The sequence below is a fragment of the Bombina bombina genome, chromosome 2 (assembly GCF_027579735.1).
Source record: "Bombina bombina isolate aBomBom1 chromosome 2, aBomBom1.pri, whole genome shotgun sequence".
Classification (NCBI taxonomy): Eukaryota; Metazoa; Chordata; class Amphibia; order Anura; family Bombinatoridae; genus Bombina; species Bombina bombina.
In genome coordinates this window covers 299689150-299716197 of record NC_069500.1, presented here as the reverse complement: position 1 = coordinate 299716197, position 27048 = coordinate 299689150, and the positions used below count along the sequence as shown (strand labels likewise).

Below are 27048 nucleotides of genomic sequence, written 5' to 3'. Positions count from 1 at the left end.
AACACTGTCGTACAATGAATGATGGGAAAAGGATACATTTTAAAAAAGCTCATTTTTGTTTTATTTATGAAAAATCCATGTAGTCAACATATACATTTTGTCAGGAGGGAGATTGCAGCCCCTTTTAAATACCCTAATTCCGTATTTGTCTTATGAATTGTTTGTACTGAATCTTTTTTTTAAATCTGCCCTCTGTCTTGCAGGTGTCCAGCCTCCTGTGCATACTACACAAAGTGCTATGGATGGGGCCAAGAGTCTTTCTGAATCTACTTCTGGACAGAGGATAGTAGTACCGCCTGCTGCTCGCCATTTTTGCTTTTCTATTGATTTAAGAAGTATCCAAGATGTTGATGCTGGATTCCCCATAAACTGTGTTCTAAGGTCAATTTAACTTTTATAAATGTGTTACTTTTTTTATTTAAATTTTTTTAAAATAATAATCTTGAATTACAAAGTGCTGTTTCCCCTATTTTTGTGGTATTTTTTTAAACTCTTGTTTAAAGAACCGCTGAAGAACACACACTTGGCATTATTAGCTAGTCTCTAAAGTGTTCAATTATTTACTGAATCTATTTTAATGGGAACAGTATGGGAGCTAAAAACCCTCCAGACTGAGATAATGTATTATTGTCTAATTTCATGTTAACACGTTTTTCCTTGGTCTTGAATGGCTTAAGTTCCCAGCCATAAGTAAACCAGCTGAAACCACCAAATTGTAATAGCTAAACTTCAATGTTGGGTGTAATTTGACTATGAAATGGAAGCACTTTTGGAATATAAATGTGTTTGCAAAAATATTTTTAAAGTTTTGTGATAATTTCTCACACATTCAACCTGCTGCTCATAAGAAGATAAGACTATCTTTTTTTTCTTTCTTCTACTGCTCCATTGTCGCATTATGTCATTGGCACTTGGGGTATGCTTTTCATGCTGTCTACTACCCTGTTAGAAGTGGGTCAGGCTTCTTTTGAAAGAAGTATTTTTGTATACACACTGCTGTGCATTTAAAATTTGACACTTATTGTCCTATAAATTTTAATTCATTAGCTAATTTATAGGGCTATAAAGTAAAAATAATTGCATGCTCTTATCCATTAGAACATGTCATTTTTACGACTTCAGCCCTGCTCTGTTTGTTAAAAACCTCAAAGTGATTAAACAGACAGAAGTGCCGCTCAGGATCCAAGGGTGCACTGCTTGTCCCAAGCAGAAGTCGCTGCTGATTTGTCACATGACTCAGATGTGCAACTAGCGCTGTTGACTGAACCCTTAGCGGGTTCTGCGGGTCCCGAGTGGAACTTATTCTGTGTGTATATGCCCTTTGTAGAGGTTAAACACACAGTAGAGCAGGGTTGATAGTTGAAAAATGAGATTCTCTGATGTATTAAAACATGTAGTTTTTAGACTAGTATGGCCCGTTAACTATTCAAGGGTTTGGCTGTTCACTTAAATTGATTTGTCTGTAAATGAATGTAATGATGTTTGTTGTTTTTTTTATATACAGATACACTTACCCATTTTTTGGAAGTGCTGCACCTATTATTACCAGCCCTCCAGTGGAAGTACGAAAAAATATGGAAGTTTTTCTACCTCAGTCATACTGCGCATTTGATTTTGCATCGTTGCCTCATCAGCTTCAAGATACATTTTTCAGGTACTTGTCTTCTTGAAGAATTTCTGTATTTCATTTAAGAAAAGTTGCTCAAAAAGACATCAAATAATATTGTTTGATAGCAATTAAGATGTTATTAAGACTGTAGTATTATTATCATTATTATTGTTACTACTACTACTATTATAAAGTACTCCACACAATGCAAACAGCTTGGATGAAATAATTATTTGAATCTTTAAAGGTATCTTTTAAACACTAAATAAAAGCTTAATGGAATGTGTGTTAAAAGCAAAAATTAGCCTTAGCATAATATGTACATGTATTTTTTTTTTTTTAAGGTTGTATTAGTTGTTTAAATAAAAAGTAAGTGTGAAGTTAGGTTTCTTTGCCGAGACCCTTTAGGAACACTATATTGTACAACCAAAGACTTTGTGCAATATATACAGATTGTGTGCGTGATATGTTATATATTTTTTTTTCTTTAATTAAATAATATATGTGAAGAAGCAGAGCTCCAAATGTCTTTGTTAAAGGGATAGTAAAGCCAACTTTCTAATTTACATTTATCATCAAATTTGCTTTGTTCTTTTGTTATTCTTAGTTGAAAGCTAAACCTAGGTAGGCTCATATGCTAATTTCTAAGCCCTTGAAGGCCGCCTCTGTATATGACAGTTTTTCATAGCTAGATGGTGTTAGTTCATGTGTTTTATATAGATAGCATTGTGCTCATGCACGTGAAGTTATTTAAGAATCGGCACTAATTGCCTGAAATGCAAATCTTTCAAAATATCTGAGATAAGGAGCCAGTCAGCAGAAGCTTAGATACAAGGTAATTACAAAGGTAAAAAGTATATTTCTATAACTGTTGGTTATGCAAAACTGGGGAATGGTAAATAAAAGGAGTATCTATCTTTTTAAACAATAACATTTTTGGTCTTTATTATCCCTCTAAAGCACTTTTGTACAGCTATCTTTTAACATTTGTAACAAATTACTCCACACTGGACTAGTTAGTAGATACAAAAACTAAAATGAAAGAGGCAAACTAATATGGTTTCAGTCTAATTGGTTTAGAGTTGAAAAGCTTTAGTGAAAAAAACTACAAGTTAAACAGATAATGGGTACACATTTTTATGATGTACAACCCCAATTCCGAAAAAATTGGGACAGTATGGAAAATGTAAAAAAAACAAACAATTTGAAAATTCAATTCACCCTGTTCTATATTGAAACACATTATGAAGACATTTTTAACTTTGAGTTTTACTTTGTGAATTTAATGTATTATTGAAAATATACACTCATTTTAAATCTGACTGCAACACACTCCAAAAAAGTTGGGACATGGGCAATTTAGGACTAATAGCGATGTGACAAGTTGAAATCAGAAAGTGATATGAAACAGGTGAGGCAATTGTGTAATCATTGTATATAAGGAGCCTCCAGAAAAGGCCTAGTCCTTCAAGAGCAAGGATGGGTCAAGGCTCGCCAATCTGCCAACAGATGCATCAGCGAATAATCCAACACTTTGAGAACAACATTCCCCAAAGACAAATCGGTAGGATTTTGGGCATTTCACCTTCTACAGTGCACAATATAATTAAAAGATTCAAGGGATCTGGTGCGCAAAGGGCAAGGCCGAAAACCACTTCTGAATACTCGTGATCTCTGATCCCTCAGACATCACTGTCTCAAAAACATGAGTCTGTAACTGGATATCCTGACATGGGCTCGGGAATACTTTGGTAAACCTTTGTCGGTCAACACCGTTCACCGTTTCATCTACAGATGCAAGTTAAGGCTTTACTATGCAAAGCAGAAGCCATACATCGACTCTGTCCAGAAGCGCCGCCGACTTCTCTGGGCTCGGTTTCTTCTGCGATTGACAGTAGCACAGTGGAATCGTGTTTTGTGGTCCGAGTCAACATTTCAAATAGTTTTTTGTAGAAACAGCCATCGTGTTCCCGGGGCTAAAGAGAAAAAGGACCATCCAAGCTGTTATCAGTGTCAGGTCCAAAAGTGTGCGGGTGCTAGCATTGCCTGCCTGCAGTACTGACCTGTTTCCGATTGAGAATGTGTGGTGCAACATAAAGCAACAAAGACCCCGTACAGTTGCACAGCTGAAGACATGCATAAGGAATGAATGGGGGGAAATTCTGCTTGCTAAACTTAACCAACTGATGTCTTCAGTGCCCAAAAGATTAAGTGTTCTGAAAAGCAAAAGTGATGCTACACAGTGTTAAACAGTTGACTGTCCCAACTTTTTTGGAGTGTTGCAGTCATGAGATTTAAAATGTTAATTTTATGTATTTTTCAAAATACACTTAAAGTAAAACATCAAATAATGTGTTTTGAATATAGTACAGGGTGAAATGAATTTTCAAATTACTCTTTTTGTTTTCTTTTTGCATTTTTCATACTGCCCCAACTTTTTCGGAATTGGGGTTGTATGTGTAGTAAGGTAGTGTAGTTTACAAATATGTGATGACAGATGATTTGCCCAAGATAATAATTGGATAACAATTGGAATTGGGCACCTCAAGCACTTTACTTCATTGCAAACCCAAGTCATGTGAGTCAAACCACTACTCACTGAAATCTTACACAAATATATTATTTATGATGAAGCCAAATTAGACCAACGTTAATATTATTAGAACTTTACCTCTTTAATAAAACTGAGGAATTGCAAATGTAATTCATAAGACCTCTTTTGAATGAAGCCAAATTATTATCACAGAGCAGCCTCCCATTAAAGGGCCACTGTAAGTGAATATTTTCTATGCCTGTTACTAACTAACTAACTAACTAACTACCCCAAATACGCTTTTTATCAATAGCATTTCATTAACATATCTCTACCGTATATCGGAAATCTTGTCTGCAAATTTAATTGTTTTCCAAACCCACTCCGTGGGTATCCTTTGCTCTGTACCAATCCATTTACAATAACTAGGTTTCAAAATGGCGCTTTAAACACAAATTTATTGGTTTAAGTATTTTGAACATGCAGTGCTGAAAATAGTGGGCAGGATAACGTGACATCATCGGCGAATAAAAGATATAACTTTTAGAACGTTATGAAACTTTGTTTTGGAGAAAATATAGGTCAGTAGGTTTTAATTAATGTTTATTAACTTTAATATGTTAGTTGTTTAGCTTAAAAATGATAACAGAAAGTAATCCTTTAAGTACTAAAAAAGTATAACTGTGCAGATGACACTTTGTTTTATCTCCTCTTCAGGCTTCCGCTGCTTGTTGAATTATGGCACAAAGATAAAATGACCAAAGACATTCTACTTGGAATAGCAAGACTTCAGCTGTCTAATGTTTTGAGTTGTGAAAAAACCCGCTTTTTAGGCCCTCATGGTGACCAGTGCTGGCGTCAGACCTTCAGTGAACGCACTCCATTTACTGCCATTGAAGGGTGAGATTGGAATTTAACAGAACAGCAATACATAAATGCATGTAAAGTGCAATCATTGGAAATTGTTTACCTGACTTGCAGAAACATCTGTTTGGTATATTCTATGAACCTGTGAATTTACAAAATCTACATTGTTTTTGTAACTGCATAGTGAAAGTAAACTAATTAGTATTAGGCCACTGACCAAGTAAGAAGAAAGGCATCTTACAGGTTAGTGTCCTTTAATCCTGTTCTCACCTAAATGTATTGCTACGTATTACACTGTAAATTATGTTGTGCAGTTTACTAGAGTGTAGTTTATGGATTAACATTGCTCTCTATTGTGCATGTCTGTTCTCTCTCCTCATTTATCGATTTAAATAAATCAACTTTATTCAAAATGCACATCAATATCTCTTATAATAGATCTTATTTTTTTTGTGTGCGTTTATTTAATTTATTATTCAATTTTTGGAACAGAAATTTGTTTTTGTTTGAGAATGACCAATCCTGACCATTAGATGGCACTATTTGAAAAGAAAAGCTTCTCTGCTAAACTCATAATTACAGTAACTCATAATTCTCAGTTGTAGTAGAAATGTAGTTTGTTTATAAGAAACATTTTCATATTATTTATTTTAGATTACTTTTTAAGAGATTAAAGTTCATACAACTATATATTTGTTTTTAGTGGTTTATCTTAAACTATACATTGTAATTCTTTCCTTTTCAAGTTAAAGATAGATGTAAATATTTTGTTTTGTTAGAGCATTTCATTATTGAGCTAATGTCCCTTGGTAGCTTTGTGTATAACCCTTACAGATAGGTTAAACCCATAGGTATAGTCATGTTTGAGGTCTGCATTACGTTACTGCTCCTTAGCAAAGCAAGTTTGGTGAGCCAATCATAAGAAATTTACAAATGTACCCACTAATCAACAACCATGTGCTGCACAGGACTGGCTCAGCACTGCCCCTGGTGTGGGAACGTATCTGTTTTTTTTTACCCCTTTGGTATAATTGGTATAATTATTTGAGTATGTAATTATGGTGTTATCCTGTGCTTTAATTTTAAAATCTCTTGTAAAGAGTTGCATTTGTGAAAGGCAAGGAAAATACTTAACAGGGACTTTGTTTCTTTTTCGCTGGAATATTTCAGTTTTCACATTTAAAGTCTTATTTGTAAGCCATATTTGATACGTTTTGAGAGAGGCATTTTCATCATTTTAATATAATGGACAAAAACCCTCTTATTGTCTTTGAAATATACTGCTCTTCATTTAAAAAACACTGGTTTTAATGCACACATCACTTTAGTGATATTTAAACACAAACTATAATTAATATTTATCCGGTAAATTGGTAGAAGTTATCTCTAAATGTCAGAAAATGTAATTTGTTATTTAAAGAAATATATATGTACTAGATTTTACAACTGCTAAATGTTTATACATCATGTAAGAGTTTTAGATACTTAAAAAGCTATTTAATTGTCTCTATACCCTACCCCTATTTAAGCAAAGTTTAATTTAATTATATCTACTATGAACATTTTCCAAATAAGTATTTCCTAATTGATTTTGGTTTTTTTATGCCATAAAAGCATTATTGGTGCCTAAATACTTAATTTTTGTTAGCACTAGAATTCTATAAAGATCACTTGTCCCACTGCAAATGTTACCTTTTTGCATTCCACATTCAGTTTTAGGTAATAATGCTCTATTTATCAAGCTGCATTTGCCTCTTGTAGCCCTTGTAAATGGCTGTAAAAGAGCAGGGGCCTGCACAAGCGAATGTGAGTGAAAAGGTTTCCTGCCAGGGAACCTTGCCCACCCGCAATATGATAAACGTGAGTCAGGGTTTATAATTGCCAGTTATTAAAATAATAAATATAATTTCTGAGGGGAAAGAGTGGCTCCTTAATTCTGACTTCGGATCCTCACGAAGGATCTTTTTCCAGCGATAGAGTTTCAAAACAGTTGTGGACACACCAGTAAAGCACAAAACAACAACATTAAGTTGCTTTTATTTATTTTCTTAGGCAAAATAATAATTGATTAAGGTGGAAATGCTGCTCTTTTATGTAAATCTCATCACTTTAATAAGATACTTTGACACTCAGTTTTTATTTTTAACTGTGTAAAAACAAAAATATTGTGATTTATTACTAGGATTTTGACCCATTGTGAGTGAGGTTAGTCTGTAGTGAGTAAATGCATACAAATACACCTAGGTAGGTGTGTGTGTATGTATGATATAGATATATATATATATATATATATATATATATATATATATATATATATATATATATATATATATATATATATATATATATATATATATATATATATATATATATATATAATTTTAGGGCTGTGCAATTAATCTCAATATAAGGCTATGCAATATCTAAATTGCATGAGGCTGGAGTTTTTTTATCACAATAAAAAAAAAAAACCTGTCTGAAACGGCTTTCCGAGTATGTCACTTCGGTCACACAAACGATCCAGTCCAGCAGCTGCATTGATCACAGCAATATGGGGCAACCAGGAAGCATCACAGTGTCACAGCATGTAACGCTACCATCACCATTTTACCTGCCTCATTGTTTGGTGCTCCAATCCTGAGGTATGCACGGACATGAAAGGTGGCAGACTGGTGTGTCTCTCTATCCCTGGCATTTTTAGTCTGCAGTGCAAATTACTAAGGAAACAAGCTGCTGTTTTGATTAGTTACATCCATTTTTTAATTGCAATTAAAATCTCAGTTGTTTATGAAGTTCTCAGAGAAGACACTCTTGTTTCCTTGAACTCAGTGATAAGTGGATAATCTCCCTGCAAATATCTACAAAGAAGAAGATTACTACAGAAGAAGGCTTCAACTGTCACGCTGCTCTCTGCTCTGCTGTGGCCGTTGCCACGGACACAGGCACTCCTCCTGTTAGGGATACGGCAGTTTAACTGCAGCACGGTGATGACATCCTCACCACCCGCCCTGTCTTCCCTATGTAAAAGCCTCAGTCCCTGTCACCTGTGCCCAAGTATAGGTGTTTCTTCTTATGCTCCTGGGTGCTGTATATCTGTATGCTGAATTGCTGTATTGATTCACTGTTGCTGAACTCTGCCTGTTTGACTACTCTGCTTGCCTTAAAGGGACACTGAATACAAAATTTTTCTTTCGTGATTCAGATAGAGCATTCAATTTTAAGCAACTTTCTAATTTATTCCTATTATCAATTTTTCTTCACTTGCTATCTTTATTTGAAAAAGAAGGCATCTAAGCTTCTTTTTTGGTTCAGATCTCTGGACAGCACTTTTAAATTAGTGAATGAATGTATCAACCAATCAGCAAGAATAACCCAGGTTATTCACCAAAATTGGGCCGGCATCTAAACTTTAAACATTTCAAATAAAGATACCAAGAGATTGAAGAACATTTGATAATAGGAGTAAATTAGAAAGTTGCTTAAAATTGCATGCTCTATCTGAATCACGAAAGAAAAAATTTGGGTTCAGTGTCCCTTTAACCCCTGAATTGCTGGACTGCTTAACTGTTGATGAACTCTATATGTTTGACTACTCTGCTTGCCTTAACCCTAAAATATTGAATTTCCATTCTGTGGCCAAACTCTGCCTGCCTGACCATTCTATTGATTTACCCTTAAACTGCCTTACCGCCGGCTTCCCTACCTATTGCCGTCCGATACTATCCTGTCTGTTTCAGTCCTTCAAGTGGTTAACCCTTGAACTGCCTAACCGTTGATTCCTACCTGCTGCCGCCAAAAACTACCCTGCATAGTGTGAGTACTGTTTATCTCATTTTGCAAACTTCCTCTGCTATGGGATATTCCCTATCATTCCAGCTTGACAACGGGATAAGAAGACTACTGGCCAAGTTTGGTCTGATAGTGGAATATCCCACGAGCATTACATCAACAAGATGGCAAAAAGCAGGGGCATTTAGAGATTCATATAATTAGTTCCCAGCAACAATCATGAGGTGCTTCAGTTTTGCAGCTACTTTTCATCTCCTCAGTTGTTTTGTTTTCATATGTGGGCCTTCAAACTGACAGTTTTTTTTCTCTCACATTTCTACGAATACCAATGTATTTTATCCTCTCTTGCTATTAACTCATTGGTACAAGCTTATTAACACATTTGGCGATAGAACCACCATGGATTGTCACCACCATTATTTGTGGAGCTTGTACATCATTGACTGACTAGTTTTTCTTCCCAGTCCACAGATACTGAAATTGTTGACCTGGCTGGCAAATTTTCAAGATTTTAGAAGCTAGATATTAGCTATTATAACTTTACTTATGCTTATTATAGAATCTAGGACATATCTCTGGTTGGATCATTTGCTTCCATATCTATTATTAAAGTGACTGTATTCACCAATATTCAGATAACTGTATATAATAGACACTACTATAAAGAAAAATATGCACAGATACTGAAATAAAAATCCAGTATAAAACCTTTTAAAAACATATTTAGAAGCTCCCAGTTTACCTCTGTTGATAATGTTAAGCTGGGACACCCACTGAAAGGGGCTGTGAAAGCAAGAAGAACAGACCCCCCCCCCCCTTTCTCCTCCCCTGCATATTAAAAGACCCATTACACAACAAGGAATATGTATACATCAGTATACATCTAAAACTTTAGGGCTTGGTTAGGATTCTGAAAATCAGCACATTTTAAAAAATAAACACTAAATTTTACCAAAGATGGGCTATATAAATGGATCATCTACAAAACATTTGTGCAAAAAAAAATCTAATGTACAATATCCCTTTAAGAAGAGTCAATGATTAAATTGCTAGGAGCACGGCGCCTGCTTCCCTGCTCGTTGTCAAGGGATGTGTCTGCTCCTCTCACTGTGAAGCCTGTCAGGATCTCCTGTGGCGCGAATCCTGAGCCTATGTAAGTTGCTCACTTTCTACCTATCACTGCCCAAGTAGAGGTGTTACTCTGTGTGCTCCTGGGTGTCTTTGTTATTGTATACTTTATTGCCATTACGTTATTGAACTCTGCCTGTCTGACTACTCTGCCTGCTTAACCCCTAATATACTGGATTGCTTTACCATTGCCAAACCCTGCCTGCCTGACCATTCTAGTGGTTTACCATTGGACTGCCTTCCTCTGATTCCCGGCATGCTGTCATCAAAGACTATCCTGCCTATAGTGAGTACCGCTACCTCATCTTGCAAACTTTCTCTGCTCTGGGATATCCCCTATCATTCCGGCTCGACGCTGGGATAAGAAGACTACTGGCCGAGTTTGGTCTGATAGTGGACTATCCCAGAAGTATTACATTATACATGTGCCATGGAGCCAAATGAGGTAGCGAGCAGTTTATCTTCAAGGACAGATGTTGGGAACCCATACCACACAGTTGCGGAGTGTGGATTCCAAACTAGAGGCTATAACCGCTCAACTCTCTGCACTTGTTGCAACAAGGAATACTGCTCCTGTTGTTGTACCGCCAGTCTCTGCTCCTAGTACTGCGGCTTCTTCCCCTGCTTCTGGAAGCATTCCCTGGATACTATTGCCTGACAAATATGAAGATACTATTGATTGCAGGTTTTTTTTTTAACCAGTGCAGGCTGCACTTCCGTAACGATTCTCACACCTTTCAGTCTCACCAATCAAGGGTCACCTTTATCATTTCCTTACTGAAAGACAAGGCCCTAGCCTGGGTTCTTTCCAATTTTGGAACGGAATGATCCACTCCTGAATGATGCTGATGCGTTCATTTCTGCGTTCATTTCTTCTGCGTTTTGGACTTCTGGCCATACTTCTGCTGCAGAATTTTCTGGATCTCCGCCAGGGCAATAGAACTGTGGCACAATTCGCCATTGAGTTTTGCACCTTGTTACTTGAGACCACTTGGGATGGCAGTGCTCTCAAGGCAGCCTTTAGGAGGGGTCTGCATGAACGCATCAAAGATGAACTCACTTATCGTGATATTCCTTCTTCTTTGGATGACTTTTTATAAAACGTTATCATTCTGAACTCTCGCTTTCAGGAGAGACAAGCCGAGAGAGACAAAGCTTGGAGGGTCCTTCCCTCCCGTCCTTCTATTCGTCCGGTTTCTGCAGTATCCTTTACCCCTTCAACAGCTCCAGTTACCCCAGTGGAGGAACCCATGGATCCTCTCCTCCTTCAAACCCTCAGAGTCTGAAAGACAGGGAAGAAGGAGATTGAGACTATGCTTTTATTGTGGTTCTAACGCCCACCAACTAAAGAATTGTGACATTCGGCCGGGAAAAGCCAATGCTTAGAGGATAACACAGGGGTATCTCTATGCATGATCACTACTAAATCCCTTCACTCCTCTCGGATTCTGGTACCTGTTACCCTTACTTTCCTTTAGAATACTCTCCACACTCAAGCCTTCATTGATTCAGGGGCAGCTGGAAACTTTCTGGATCACCGTTTTATAATTCAAGCTGGCTTTCCTATTCTGCAGAAAAGACATTGTCTCAAAATAACTACTCTGGATTGCACTCCCCTTGGTTCAGGGTTGATCCATTTTGAGTCAGCACCCCTGACTCTTTGACTGTGGGAGTCCTTCATACCGAACAGCTGCAGTCCGAGGTCATTCATTCCCCAGCACAGCCTGTCATCCTTGGTCTTCCTTGGCTTCGTATACACAATCCACAGTTCGACTTTGCTGAAGGACAACTGGCCTCCTGGGGTACCTCCTGTTTTCACTCCTGCCTAGCTAAAGTCACTCCTCTGCTCTGCATCCCCATAGCCAGTATACAGACTCCTTTAAACCTTCCCTCAGTATATGCAGACTTCACAGATGTGTTTTGAGAAGAAAGCAGCCTATGTGCTGCCACCCCACCGTCCTTATGACTGCAAAATTGATCTCTTTCCTGGAGCCCCACTTCCTAAAGGGAGGACTTATCCACTCTCCAAAGCTGAAACCAAATCCATGGAGGAGTACATCCAAGAGAACCTAGCTAAAGGTTTCATTCGCCCTTCCTCCTCTCCTGCTAGGGCAGGCTTCTTTTTCGTCAGTAAGAAGGATGGTGGGCTCAGACCCTGCATCGACTACAAGGCCTTGAACAACATAACTATCAAGAATCACTATCCCATTCCTTTGATCACCAAACTGTATGACTCACTCCAGAATGCTCGCTTCTTCACCAAGCTAGACTTACGTGGGGCATACAATCTGATTCGTATCTTCCCAGGCCACGAATGGAAGACCGCCTTCAACACAAGATCATGGCATTACGAATACCTTGTAATGCCCTTTGGGCTGTGTAACGCCCCTGCAGTCTTTACAGGCATTTGTCAACGATGTCTACCATGACCTGTCATTGACTACCATGCACGTGAGACAGGTACTTCAACGTCTCAGAAACCATTCTTTAGTAGCCAAACTAGAAAAATGTGAGTTTGACCAAGTTCAGAGTTAGTTCCTTGGTTATGTCATCTCGAAAGGTTTTGCCATGGGATCCTGCTAAACTCACTGCAGTTTTAGAATGGCCTCAACCTACTTCATTAAAGGAATTACAGAGATTCTTGAGGTTCTCCAATTATTACTGCAAGTTTATAGAGAACTTTTCTCAAACAGTCGCTCCACTCACTGAATTGACAAAACGGAACAAAGACTGCAAACATTGGCCCCCTGAGGCCATAAATGCCTTCTCTCGTCTAAAAAAGGCTTTCTGTTCTGCTCCTGTGCTCCTCCATCCTGATCTTGACCTACAGTTCACTTTAGAGGTTGTTGTCTCCGATATAGGGGCTGGAGCAGTTCTAACCCAAAGGGATCCTTTAACCTCCAAGTCGCACCCTGTAGCCTTTTTCTCTAAGCGCTTTACTCCTACAGAGGGGAATTATTATGTGGGTAATCGTTAACTCTTAGCCATTAAGATAACCTTAACTGAACGGTGTCATTGGTTAGAAGGCACCGCCAATCCCATTCAGATTCTCACCGACCACAAGAATCTGACTTACCTAGAGACTGCTCGTTCCATCTTAATATAGGAAGGGTCCACAGCTGCATTCCTTAATTGTGGGAAATACTGAACCTGGCCACCAGGAGGAGGCAAAGACACCCCAGCCAAAGGCTTAAATACCTCTGCCACTTCCTCATAACCCCAGTCATTCTTTGCCTTTCATCACAGGATGTTGGCAGAGAAGTGTTAGATTTCGGAGTAGTCTATTATGGAGGGTAGTACTCTTCAAGATGGGACTGGAGTTTTAAGTAGTTCTGTCAGCCTCTCAGAGCATGGATGAAGGTTAGAGTCCGGAGTTGCAGGGAGAGTCTTTCTGCAAAACCATCCCGACTCATATTAACAGCTCCATAGGCATTCAGCGTTGATGAGTTCCGCTGCCTGCTTTCTTCACTCAAGTCCATGTCAGAAGCGATGCTACTATCTGTCACACTTAAAGGGCCGTGTTCCTGCTCCACGGCAAAGATTCTGGTAAAATCATTTCATATTTTATACATGTATGATAACGCAAGAAGACAAGGTCACAGTGTGATTCCTTTTATCTGTATAGAATCAAGGGTTAATATCTCCTTAGGGAGATTATTGAACAGGGGGGAATAATCTTATATGTTTATTTGATTTTATGCTGCTTTTATGTGTGAGATGTTATGAGCTCATAGGCTGTTATGGAATATACAGGTTTCACTTTCACTTTGAGAGCCATGCAGCTTACAAGCTTGGCACGCTTTCTCATAGCAGGGACGGTCCTGCATTGTGCACCATGTGATTCATTCCCTTTTTCCTGACCGGGTGTCTATAAGAGAGGAGGCGTAAATCTCTGTCTGGGTCATTGGAGGTGGTGAGTGCCCCAGCAGGCCTTAGTTCCGCCCTCTCAATTATGTTCCATATGCATTGATAATGTGATAATATCAAACATGTTTGATACCACAGAGCCATCCACCTCTGAGGAGTTGTCGTCCAGTTTGGTGCGTACCCTACATTCTTATATCTCTACACATGCAGTTTTCCCGTAGCATTGTTGATCCTCCATCTGGAGGGGGCTTTTTTTTTTTACCAGACGTTACTGCGCAGTTCAGGCGGCGGTGTCTGCGGCCTTTAATGCTTTACCTCACCCTGCTAAGGGCAAGCAAAAGGTTAAATATTGCACTCCTTCCCAGAGTACATCAGATAATTTATTGGATTTAACTGAGGGTTATCCGAGGATGAAGTTCTTTCTGAGACTTCAGAGTATGAACATTCTGGGTCGTAGTCTGCTGCCTCTAAACCTCCGGCTGCGGAGGAACCAGACTTTTTAGTTTAGGAATTTGTGCTTTCTTTTAAAGGAAGTTTTTGGCAAATTCAGAGGTTCCAGAGGCCAAATTGCCTGATGAACTTTTGATTCCTAAATTGGATACAGTTTGAGGACAGGGTGGTACCTTATCCTTCCCTGCTCCAGTTAGATGACGAACATTATTAAGAATGAGTGGGACAGGATTCTTAGTCGGCAGCAATGGGCGGTCCCCGGTCCTCTTCTGGATCGTGTAGGGGGCAGTATGTCGCTCTTTTCAGTCGCTTGGTTCAGGGACGTGCAGGATCCATGGGTCCTGGAGGTCATAGCTCAGGGTTACAAGATAGGTTTTAAGTCTCAGCCACCCACGGGCAGATTCCTCCTGTCTTCCTGACCAGAAAGGACGGAAGCCTTTCTGGGGTATGTACGGGATCTGTCCTCTAGGAATACTTGTCCCGGTGCCTATCGCAGTGAGAGGTTTTGGATACTATTCAAACCTTTTCGTGGTCCCTGAGAAGGAGGGAACTTTCCGTCCGATTCTGGACCTAAAGTGCTTAAGCAGGTTTTTAAATGTCCCCTTGTTTAAGATGGAGACAATAAGGTCCATTCTTCCCCTCTTCCCTTGTATCAAGTACCAGGGTATAATTATCGGGTACTATAATAGTCTCCATAGACATGCAAATATTTCTAACAGACCAGAGACGTTGCAAGATAGCTTCAACATGTTTTGCCCTCCAGATCTCCTTAAGGCCATCTGTGGCTCGGTGTATGAAGGTGATTGGTCTCATGGTGTCCAGCTTGGACATCATTCCCTTTGCCTGGTTTCAGCTCAGAGTGTTACAACTGTGCATGCTGAACTAGTACAACGGCGATCATTCTGATCCGTCTCAACAGATTTCTCTGGGCAACCAATCGGGAGAATCGCTATCTTGGTGGTTTTCTCCGAAACCCCTGTCTCAAGACCATCCTAGGTGATTGTGACTATGGTTGCGAGTCTGTCAGGATGTGCAGCTGGTCTCAGGATGTAAAGCTCCCTCCTAATCTCATTTTGGATCTTTGGGCAATATACAATGCTCTGAAGGCTTGGCCTCTGCTGTTAATCAGATTCCAATCACACAATATATCCTCAGTGGCTTACATCAACTATCGGGGGGTAACGAGAAGATCCCTAGTTTTGAGGGAAGTATCTCAGATTCTGGTGTGGGGGAGACCCGCATTTGTTCGCTGTCGGCGATCCACATTCCGGGTGTGGACAACTGGGAAGCGGGTTTCCTCAACAGACAATCCTTTCAGAGAGAATGGTTTTTCCATCCCAAATGTTTGCAGAGATTTGCAAGAGGAAGATCTTCCTTTCTACTGGCTATTGCTTCTACGCGCAGAGTATCTGTGATTGCTGCCTTGCAAAGCGTCACTCCTTATCTGGCCTTTCATGCGGATAAGGCTGTTCTACAAACCAAGTTAGGTTTTCTTCCTAAGGTTGTGTCAATTCGCATAATCAATCAAGAGATTGTGGTTCCTTTCTTATGTCCTAATCCTTCTTCGTCGAAATAACGTTTAACATATTTCTGGATGTGGTTTGTGCTTTGAAGTTCTATCTTCGGGCCACGAAGGAATTTAAACAAACCTCTTTCTCTGTTTGTTCTCTTTTCCGGGACGCGTAGGGGTCAGAGGGCCTCTTCGACTTCCTTATCTTTTTGTATGAGGTTTAGCATAGAAACAGCGGGACATAAGCCTCCTCTGAGGACTACGGCTCATTCTACGAGAGCAGTGGTTTCCTCTTGGGCCTTCAAAAATGAGGCCTCTATGGATCAAATTTGTAAGGCTGCTACCTGGTTCTCCTTACATACTTTTTTCAAAGTTTTACAAGTTTGATGTTTTTGCTTCTGCTGAAGCAGCCTTCGGGAGAGAGGTTTTGCAGGATGTGGTGCCCTCAGATTAGGGTCCGCCTCTCTTTTTTCCCTCCCGTTAGCATTCTGTGTACTCTAGAGCTTGGGTATATGTTTCCCACAAGTAAGGAATGCAGCTGTGGACTCTTCCCATATTACGATGGAAAACATAAATTATGCTTACCTGATAATTTAATTTCCATCTGTATGGGAAGAGTCCACAGTTCCCGTCCGTGTTCTCCGATGGGCGACCCTAAATTTGAAATTTTTTCTTCTGGCACCTTTTTCACCCTGATATTTCTCCTACTGTTCCTTGTTCCCTCGGCAGAATGACTGGGGTTTTGAGGAAGTGGCAGAGGTATTTAAGCCTTTGGCTGGGGTGTCTTTGCCTTCTCCTGGTGGCCAGGTTCATTATTTCCCACAAGTAAGGAATGCAGCTGTGGACTCTTCCCATACAGATGGAAATGAAATTATCAGGTAAGCATAATTTATGTTCTTCCCGTTTTTAACTTTGTTGTCTCTTATCTTCCTGGGACCAAAAACAAGAAGGCTGACGCCCTTTCCTGTCAGTTTCCTCACTCAAGTGATTCCTCTGAAGCTCCTGTTGAACACATCATACCTCCCTCCTGTGTGTTTGCTCAACTGAATACCACCGTTCTTCAAAGACTGCAACGTGCCCAGTCCAGTAAACCTCCTGGGGCTCCCGTGGCTTCCGATATCTTTTTTTTTTTGTACCACTGAACCTACGCACTCCTGTGCTATCCTGGGCTCATGATAGTAAACTCTCAGGACATCCTGGTTTGACTACGACTTATAAACGTCTTTCCCAACATGTATGGTGGCCTACTATGAAGTCTGACGCTCAGGATTATGTGAAAGCCTGCACGACTTGTGCTTGCTCCAACCATTGTCCATTCCCAAACAACCATGGACACACATAACAATGGACAATGGTTGATTGGAACCACGGTTTCCTTGTGTTCTGGCTACCATCCTCAGACCAATGGATTGAGTAAACCAGGATCTCAAGGCCTACCTTAGAGCCTTTGTCAATTCTCTCCATACCAACTGGTCTGAGTTGTTACCCCTAGCTGAGCTGGCAAGAAACACTCATTGGCACTCCTCTGTACGATGTTCTTCATTTCAAGCTACAGCAGGATATCAACCTTGTGTCTTCCTCCTTTCTGCTCAGTCCACTGGGGTTCCTGCTGCTGACCGACCCATTACTGAACTCACCACTCATCGGCAACGTATTCGCCCTCAGCTATGTTCAGCTGTCTCTAGGTACAAGAAGTTTGCTGATTATCATAGAGCTTCTGTACGTGCCATTTCGGTATGTGAATGTGTTTGGGTCTCTACTTGACATATTAGTCTGTGTCAACCCTGTCACAAATTAGGGCGTAGGTTTATCGGTCCTTACAGAGTCCTGAAAAGACTGTTGCCTACAAAGTGGCTTTGCCCAAAAACCTGCGCATACATCCAGTCTTCCACATCTCTCTACTCAAGCCTTACATCAAGAATAGATATAACCAACTTAGTACTCCTCCTCCTCCGCTCCTGGTCCATGGCGACCCTGAATATGAGGTTGCTAAGATCCTGGACTCCAGATACAGGTGCGGACAACTGCAATATCTGGTATATTGGAAGGGTTATTCTGTGGCGGATCGCTCCTGGGTTCCTCCCCGTGTCTTGCATGCTCCATCTTTGGTTGCCAGATTACATGCTGCTCATCCTTTGAAGCCGACTTTGGTCCCTGGAGGGAAACCTTGGGGGGGGGGGCTATGTCACGCCGCACCGCTCTAGCCATTGCTAGGGGTGCGGCGCCTGTTTCCCTGCTCATTGTCAAGGGCTGTGTCGGCTCCTGTTGCGTGCAGTGGTGACGTCATCGCTGCACGCTCCTCGCACTGTGAAGCCATTGCTGCACGCTCCTCGCACTGTGAAGCTGGTCAGGATCTCCTGTGGCGCGAATCCTGTGCCTATGTAAGTTGCTCACTTTCTATCTATCACTACCCAAGTATAGGTGTTACTCTGTGTGCTCCTGGGTGTCTTAGTTATTGTATACTGGATTACCTCATTGTAGCAAAAGACCAAGCAGGACTACCTCATTGTTAACCTACTCTGCCTGCTTAACCCCTAAAGTACTGGATTGCCTCATTGTTAACCGACTTCCTGTCTCACTACTCTGCTGGCTTAACCCCTAATATACTGGATTGACTTACCATTGCCAAACCCTGCCTGCCTGACCATTCTAGAGGTTTACCCTTGAACCACCTTCCTCTGATTCCCTGCTTGCTGTCATCAAAGACTATGCTGCCTATAGTGAGTACTGCTACCTCATCTTGCAAACTTTCTCTGCTCTGATATCCCCAATCATTCCGGCTGAATGCCGAGATAAGAAGACTACTGGCCAAAATCAGTCTGATAGTGGACTATCCCACGAGCATTACAAGAGCAGTCGATAAATAGCCCAAATGTAACGTCAGGACTGATGCTATTGATGTTGTGTGAATTCAACAATGATTACCCAAAACTAACGTCTATTAGGGAATCGTGTGAGAGACGTCCAGAATCTCCTGGCTTGTGAATGTTTGAAATTCAGCTTAATCCATTTTTTAATGCATATGGACAAGAAGATACATTTTGGGACACAGCCTCTAATTTATGGAATAAAAATGAATTAAGCTGAATGAGAATTGGATAGTGCGTCTCTCCTTTGTGTATCTACATGTTGTCAGTGGTCACAGAATGGCAGAATCCTATTCTATACTGGTGCTGAATACTATTGTAACTAGGGATGTACCGATACTAGTATCGGTATCGGTACCGATACCAAGTATTTGCATGAGTACTTATACTCGTGCAAATGCACCGATACTTAAACCGATACCTCCACTTCCTACCCATATGCTATCTTGTGGCGTTTTTTTTCAAACTGCATGTTCCCATTTCATTTTAAACTGGAGTGGAGACTAAACTAAAAATTGTTTACTACTGTTCTGACAATACAAATTGCTGTTATTTGTATTATTGTAGGAGAGATCACTGTACCTTGTTCAGACAAACCGATGAAGTACTGAGCAGTTTAAAAAACAGATTTCCAGCTCTGGCTAAGATGGCCCAAAAATATCTTTCTGCCCCATGCAGTAGTGTGGAAAGTGAAAGACTGTTCAACTTAGAGTCAAACCTCCATACAAATGTCAGATTGATGTTATATAACAGCCCTACAACCCAATTGCATCACCCCTTTAAATTTAATATTTTATTGTAATATTTTTTATTTATAAACATGTTCAATGAACTTTTTATTATTTCATTATGTCTTTTGAATTACAGTCCTTTATAATTATAAAGAAGGAATCTTAAATAATTAGTCTGTATTGTGCTTGGTAAACTGTCACATGACATAAAAAAAAAATATATCGGTAATTGGTATCGGCGAGTATTTGAAAACAAGTATCGGTACTTGTACTCAGTCATAAAAAAATGGTATAGGTGCAACCCTAATTGTAACCTATAAATTTAGCAAGCTAATATAATTATAATTGTGTTAAATTAAAGGGATACTAAACCCAGATTCAGATAGAGGATGCAATTTTAAGCAGATTTCTAAAAGCAACTTTCAATATAAAACTGAAATCTTAGAACATGAAGAAATGTCTTATGAGTTAAAGTAGTATTTAAAATGTTAAAAAGTAAAGATTTTGTTTTTTAGTTTAGTTTATTTTTTTATTACGTTTGTTAAGGACTTGTTTATTACGTTTTGTTTTCAAGACTTTAAAACATAGATTTATTTGCTTCTTATACACAAACTAAGGGCTGAGAATTCCATCTCCAGATAAACCAGGAAAGCAGTTATAAATAATCTCCGTTCCTGATATCTACGTATTATTCTTTTATTTTTTTTAACATTTTATTTTTAATACATTTTATGTTTTTTTACTGCAGATCAAAATTAAGTTTTTTTTTAGTTTTATGCTTTTTCTTTTTTTGTGCATTACAATGTAATCGGTCTTTTGTTTAGGACCAAGAACAAGATTGCCGAGCTTTCTTACACAATATCTTTGGAGGACTATGGTTTAGTGAAAATTCGGGACGTTGTGGTTTCAGAATCAACTCAGGTATAGAACTGAATAACAACCCATCAGTAGTGCTTTGTTTATCAAATGTTGTTGTTTAAATCTGCCACAAAAATTGCCTTTTGTCTCCAGAGTTCAGAGCCTCCAAAAATGTCTCCTCCAGTTCAGCCTACACAAATTACAGAATCCCCTCCCAAACCACGAGAAACTCTTGAATACAAAGCTGCGCTTGAGCTGGAAATGTGGAAAGAAGTTCAGGAGGATCTTTTTGTAAACCAGGTATGTAGTCTGCATCACACTATCTTTTGTGTTTTATAAAAACAGACACCTTTAACTTGTGAAGCAGCCCAAGATGATGTAAGAGCAAACGACTGAATGTAAGAGATAATCCTGAAGATGAAGGTTAAAGAAAAAAAGAAATTTTTATCAACATTCCAATTCACTTCTTTTATCTAAATGTGCACATTTTTTTAATATGAACACTTTCCACGGTGCCAGCTCCTACATGTGCAAAGATACACAGTATAGGTATATGAATTTTGTGATTGGCTGATAGTGGTCAGTGATGCAGGGGGAAAAAAACCTGAAATTAGTCAGTAAAAAAAAATCTATTTCTTTGAAATTCACACTAAGGGCTTGATTTATCAAGCCCTTCTCCACCCTTTGACTGCAGTTTCGCCCAAGCGAGCCTGTAGTCAGGTTTTGTTAAGCAGGAGTCATCAGACCACTGCTTTCCTGCCCTGTTCTTTGCCTCTTAGGTGGAGAATGTCAATCTCTCCGGTCTCATCTGACCTGGGAGATTGACAGCTCGTTCCCGCGAGTGATTGGCTGTGCGCGGGCAGGGTTGCACGCAAGTGCACAGGGGAACTTGTGTGCAATGGCAAATGCGGGAAGCATATTGCTGCCCGCCAGAGGAGAAGTCGGGCGGATATATCCGCCTCTGTCTGCCCTTGGATGATAATTAGAGCCCTAGGTGCCTTTGCATTGTCTTATTATGCATTTGCTGATTATGTCATTTCTACTGTATTTAATGGTACGTTAAAGGGGCATTCAATGTTAAAAGAAGTACAGAACATTTTTAAATAATTTACATATCCTGTTTTTCCTGTAATTTACCTTACAGCTTAAGGCTTTTTGTATTTACCCTAGAAAGTCTGGAGAGCATCCTTCCCACACTGTAGTATGTAGCAGTTTGTGTTTCTGTTTATAAGGCAATGCTACATAGTGCGTAGATCAGTAAATTAGGGGTTTGTAACGTTGTCATAAAACACTATTGCTTGCCCTTTGTGCTGATCATTTTTTGCTGTAAAAAAACATTGTTTATGAATCTGTGGGAAACTAGATTTTTATTTTTGCCTTTAAATGTATTTCTCTGAATTCAAACATGAGCACTGGAACAATACAGCCTTTGGTGAATAACATTACTCCTTATCCTACATAGATTCATCATGTTAATTTTGCAAAAACTCTGCAATTTACTTTTGTTATTTATTTTGTCCCCTTTTCCTGTAATTCCATTCTGAAATAATTAGCTTTTCAGTTCCTTTTAGAGATGGAAGTGCAGAACACTGTTATAGACATAGGCTGCACACTCTACTTATTTATACCTGTCACTAACTGGCCACAGCAGAGAAGGTAACCTAAGTTACAACATGGCAGCTCCCTTTGTTTTATAGACACTGAAATGTTTACCTTATTTTATCAATATTTAAACTAAAGCTATTGAAACTTTAAAAAAAATACATCTACATGTTATTCTCAGGCTTAACTTTCCTTCATTCTATCTAGCATGTATTTAATGTTTAATATACCTTTTAAAGTTGTTATAAAATTGTGTATGTGATCAGTTTTTTACTTTATAGTTACTGGGAAATATGTCGCCCAGAATAAATGAATACCCAAACAAGTAAGAAATTGAAATTAAATCAGGCTTTTCCTTTATTTAATATTGAGTGAACTTTTGCCCCCTGCACAGAAAACAGTTTATGCATCTAAATGTATGTAGTGTGTGTATTGCAATAAGTAAATGGAACCCTCATCTTTTTTATTGCCTTATAGCTAAAAAAGAAAGAACTGGCCCACATGCAAGCTCTGGCAGAGGAATGGAAACGAAGGGACAGAGAAAGAGAAGCATTAGTGAAGAAGAAGGTAAAACTTAAAACATTATTATCAGTGCAGACTTTTATTTTTCATTATTAGCCATTGACGTTTAATAAGATAACATGCCATGTGATTGGGTTGTAAGCATTTCTTATGCTGAATCTTTAACCTTTCAAGGGACATGAAAACCATTTTCTTTCATGTAATTAGCAAGAGTCCATGAGCTAGTGACGTATGGGATATACATTCCTACCAGGAGGGGCAAAGTTTCCCAAACCTTAAAATGCCTATAAATACACCCCTCACCACACCCACAAATCAGTTTTACAAACTTTGCCTCCTATGGAGGTGGTGAAGTAAGTTTGTGCTAGATTCTACGTTGATATGCGCTCCGCAACAGGTTGGAGCCCGGTTTTCCTCTCAGCGTGCAGTGAATGTCAGAGGGATGTGAGGAGAGTATTGCCTATTTGAATTCAATGATCTCCTTCTACGGGGTCTATTTCATAGGTTCTCTGTTATCGGTCGTAGAGATTCATCTCTTACCTCCCTTTTCAGATCGACGATATACTCTTATATACCATTACCTCTACTGATTCTCGTTTCAGTACTGGTTTGGCTTTCTACTACATGTAGATGAGTGTCCTGGGGTAAGTAAGTCTTATTTTCTGTGACACTCTAAGCTATGGTTGGGCACTTTTATATAAAAGTTCTAAATATATGTATTCAAACATTTATTTGCCTTAACTCAGGATGTTCAACGTTCCTTATTTCAGACAGTCAGTTTCATATTTGGGATAATGCATATGAATAAATCATTTTTTCTTACCTTAAATTTGACTTTTTTCCCTGTGGGCTGTTAGGCTCGCGGGGGCTGAAAATGCTTCATTTTATTGCGTCATTGTTGGCACGGACTATTTTGGCGCAAAAAACTTTTTTCCGTTTACGGCGTCATACGTGTCGCCGGAAGTTGCGTCATTTTTGACGGTTTTTTGCGCCAAAAGTGTCGGCTTTCTGGATGTAGCGTCATTTTTGGCGCTAAAAGCATTTAGGCGCCAAATAATGTGGGCGTCCTTTTTTGGCGCTAAAAAATTTGGGCGTCACTATTGTCTCCACATTATTTAAGTCTCATTATTTATTGCTTCTGGTTGCCAGAAGCTTGTTCACTGGCATTTTTTTCCCATTCCTGAAACTGTCATTTAAGGAATTTGATCAATTTTGCTTTATATGTTGTTTTTTCTATTACATATTGCAAGATGTCCCAGATTGACACTGAGTCAGAAGATACTTCTGGAAAATCGCTGCCTGGTGCTGGATCTACCAAAGTTAAGTGTATCTGCTGTAAACTTGTGTTATCTGTTCCTCCAGCTGTTGTTTGTACTGAATGTCATGACAAACTTGTTAATGCAGATAATATTTCCTTTAGTAATGTTCCATTACCTGTTGCTGTTCCGTCAACATCTAATACTCAGAGTGTTCCTGTTAACATAAGAGATTTTGTTTCTAAATCCATTAAGAAGGCTATGTCTGTTATTCCTCCTTCTAGTAAACGTAAAAAGTCTTTTAAAACTTCTCATTTTTCAGATGAATTTTTAAATGAACATCATCATTCTGATTCTGATAATGGTTCTTCTGGTTCAGAGGATTCTGTCTCAGAGGTTGATGCTGATAAATCTTCATATTTATTTAAAATGGAATTTATTCGTTCTTTACTTAAAGAAGTCTTAATTGCATTAGAAATAGAGGATTCTGGTCCTCTTGATACTAAATCTAAACGTTTAAATAAGGTTTTTAAATCTCCTGTAGTTATTCCAGAAGTTTTTCCTGTCCCTGATGCTATTTCTGAAGTAATTTCCAGGGAATGGAATAATTTGGGTAATTCATTTACTCCTTCTAAACGTTTTAAGCAATTATATCCTGTGCCATCTGACAGATTAGAGTTTTGGGACAAAATCCCTAAGGTTGATGGGGCTGTCTCTACTCTTGCTAAGCGTACTACTATTCCTACGGCAGATAGTACTTCTTTTAAGGATTCTTTAGATAGGAAAATTGAATCCTTTCTAAGAAAAGCTTACTTATGTTCAGGTAATCTTCTTAGACCTGCTATATCTTTAGCGGATGTTGCTGCAGCTTCAACTTTTTGGTTAGAAGCTTTAGCGCAACAAGTAACAGATCATAATTCTCATAGCATTATTAATCTTCTTCAACATGCTAATAATTTTATTTGTGATGGTACATGGTCTAAAAAATAAAACTTACCAGGATAGGCTCAATGACCTAAATATGTATAGCTTAGAGGAGAGAAGGGAAAGAGGTGATATGATAGCAACTTTCAAGTACATTAAAGGGTTTAGTAAAACTGAGGCTGTGGGTATTTTACATAAAATGGAAAATTCAAGAACAAGGGGTCATGAGCTCAAGCTAAAGGGTAGTAGATTCAGGAGTAATTTGAGGAAGCACTTCTTTACAGAAAGAGTGATTGATTTATGGAATAAACTTCCTCAAGAGGTAGTAGCAACAAACACTGTGGGGGACTTTAAAAATGCATGGGACAAGCATAGGGCTATCCTACGAACTAGATAAGTTTATACTGTTAGGTAAGGTGGGGCAGACTTGCTGGGCCTATGGCTCTTATCTGCCGTCAATATCTATGTTTCTATGTTTCTATATCTATCTATGCCATCTTTGATATCATTAGAGTTGATGTCAGGTATATGTCTCTAGCTATTTTAGCTAGAAGAGCTTTATGGCTTAAAACTTGGAATGCTGATATGTCTTCTAAGTCAACTTTGCTTTCCCTTTCTTTCCAGGGTAATAAATTATTTGGTTCTCAGTTGGATTCTATTATCTCAACTGTTACTGGAGGGAAAGGAACTTTTTTACCACAGGATAAAAAATCTAAAGGTAAATTTAGGTCTAATAATCGTTTTCGTTCCTTTCGTCACAATAAGGAACAAAAGCCTGATCCTTCATCCACAGGAGCGGTATCAGTTTGGAAACCATCTCCAGTCTGGAATAAATCCAAGCCTTTTAGAAAACCAAAGCCAGCTCCCAAGTCCACATGAAGGTGCGGCCCTCATTCCAGCCCAGCTGGTAGGGGGCAGATTACGTTTTTTCAAAGAAATTTGGATCAATTCAATTCACAATCTTTGGATTCAGAACATTGTTTCAGAAGGGTACAGAATTGGCTTCAAGATAAGGCCTCCTGCAAAGAGATTTTTTCTTTCCCGTGTCCCAGTAACCCAGCGAAGGCTCGAGCATTTCTGAAATGTGTTTCAGATCTAGAGTTGGCTGGAGTAATTATGCCAGTTCCAGTTCTGGAACAGGGGCTGGGGTTTTATTCAAATCTCTTCATTGTACCAAAGAAGGAGAATTCCTTCAGACCAGTTCTGGATCTAAAAATATTGAATCGTTATGTAAGGATACCAACATTCAAAATGGTAACTGTAAGGACTATCCTGCCTTTTGTTCAGCAAGGGCATTATATGTCCACAATAGATTTACAGGATGCATATCTGCATATTCCGATTCATCAGTTTCTGAGATTCTCTTTCCTAGACAAGCATTACCAGTTTGTGGCTCTGCCGTTTGGCCTAGCAACAGCTCCAAGAATTTTTACAAAGGTTCTCGGTGCCCTTCTGTCTGTCATCAGAGAACAGGGTATTGTGGTATTTCCTTATTTGGACGATATCTTGGTACTTGCTCAGTCTTCACATTTAGCAGAATCTCATACGAATCGACTTGTGTTGTTTCTTCAAAGTCATGGTTGGAGGATCAATTTACCGAAAAGTTCATTGATTCCTCAGACAAAAGTAACCTTTTTAGGTTTCCAGATAGATTCAGTGTCCATGACTCTGTCTCTAACAGACAAGAGACGTCTAAAATTGATCTCAGCTTGTCGAAACCTTCAGTCACAATCATTCCCTTCGGTAGCCTTATGCATTTAAATTCTAGGTCTTATGACTGCTGCATCGGACGCGATCCCCTTTGCTCGTTTTCACATGCGACCTCTTCAGCTCTGTATGCTGAACCAGTGGTGCAGGGATTACACAAAGATATCTCAATTAATATCTTTAAAACAGATTGTACGACACTCTCTGACGTGGTGGTCAGATCACCATCGTTTAGTTCAGGGGGCTTCTTTTGTTCTTCCGACCTGGACTGTAATTTCAACAGATGCAAGTCTGACAGGTTGGGGAGCTGTTTGGGGGTCTCTGACAGCACAAGGGGTTTGGGAATCTCAGGAGGTGAGATTACCGATCAATATTTTGGAACTCTGTGCAATTTTCAGAGCTCTTCAGTCATGGCCTCTTCTAAAGAGAGAATCGTTCATTTGTTTTCAGACAGACAATGTCACAACTGTGGCATACATCAATCATCAAGGAGGGACTCACAGTCCTCTGGCTATGAAAGAAGTATCTGAATACTGGTATGGGCGGAATCCAGCTCCTGTCTAATTTCTGCGGTTCATATCCCAGGTATAGACAATTGGGAAGCGGATTATCTCAGTCGCCAAACGTTACATCCGGGCGAATGGTCTCTTCACCCAGAGGTATTTCTTCAGATTGTTCAAATGTGGGGACTTCCAGAAATAGATCTGATGGCTTCTCATCTAAACAAGAAACTTCCCAGGTATCTGTCCAGATCAAGGGATCCTCAGGCGGAAGCAGTGGATGCATTGTCACTTCCTTGGAAGTATCATCCTGCCTATATCTTTCCGC

General features: G+C 39.3%; 1 protein-coding gene across 1 annotated transcript in view; it reads left to right on the top strand.

Moving 5' to 3' along the window:
- Positions 1 to 27048, top strand: part of CEP120 (centrosomal protein 120) — a 340556-nt gene that overhangs the window by 105681 nt on the left and 207827 nt on the right. Inside the window, exons 9-14 of the mRNA XM_053701613.1 lie at positions 204 to 381; positions 1505 to 1654; positions 4860 to 5042; positions 20176 to 20272; positions 20363 to 20509; positions 22289 to 22378. Coding sequence (XP_053557588.1) covers positions 204 to 381; positions 1505 to 1654; positions 4860 to 5042; positions 20176 to 20272; positions 20363 to 20509; positions 22289 to 22378 — 845 coding nt within the window. The remainder of the gene's footprint in view (positions 1 to 203; positions 382 to 1504; positions 1655 to 4859; positions 5043 to 20175; positions 20273 to 20362; positions 20510 to 22288; positions 22379 to 27048) is intronic.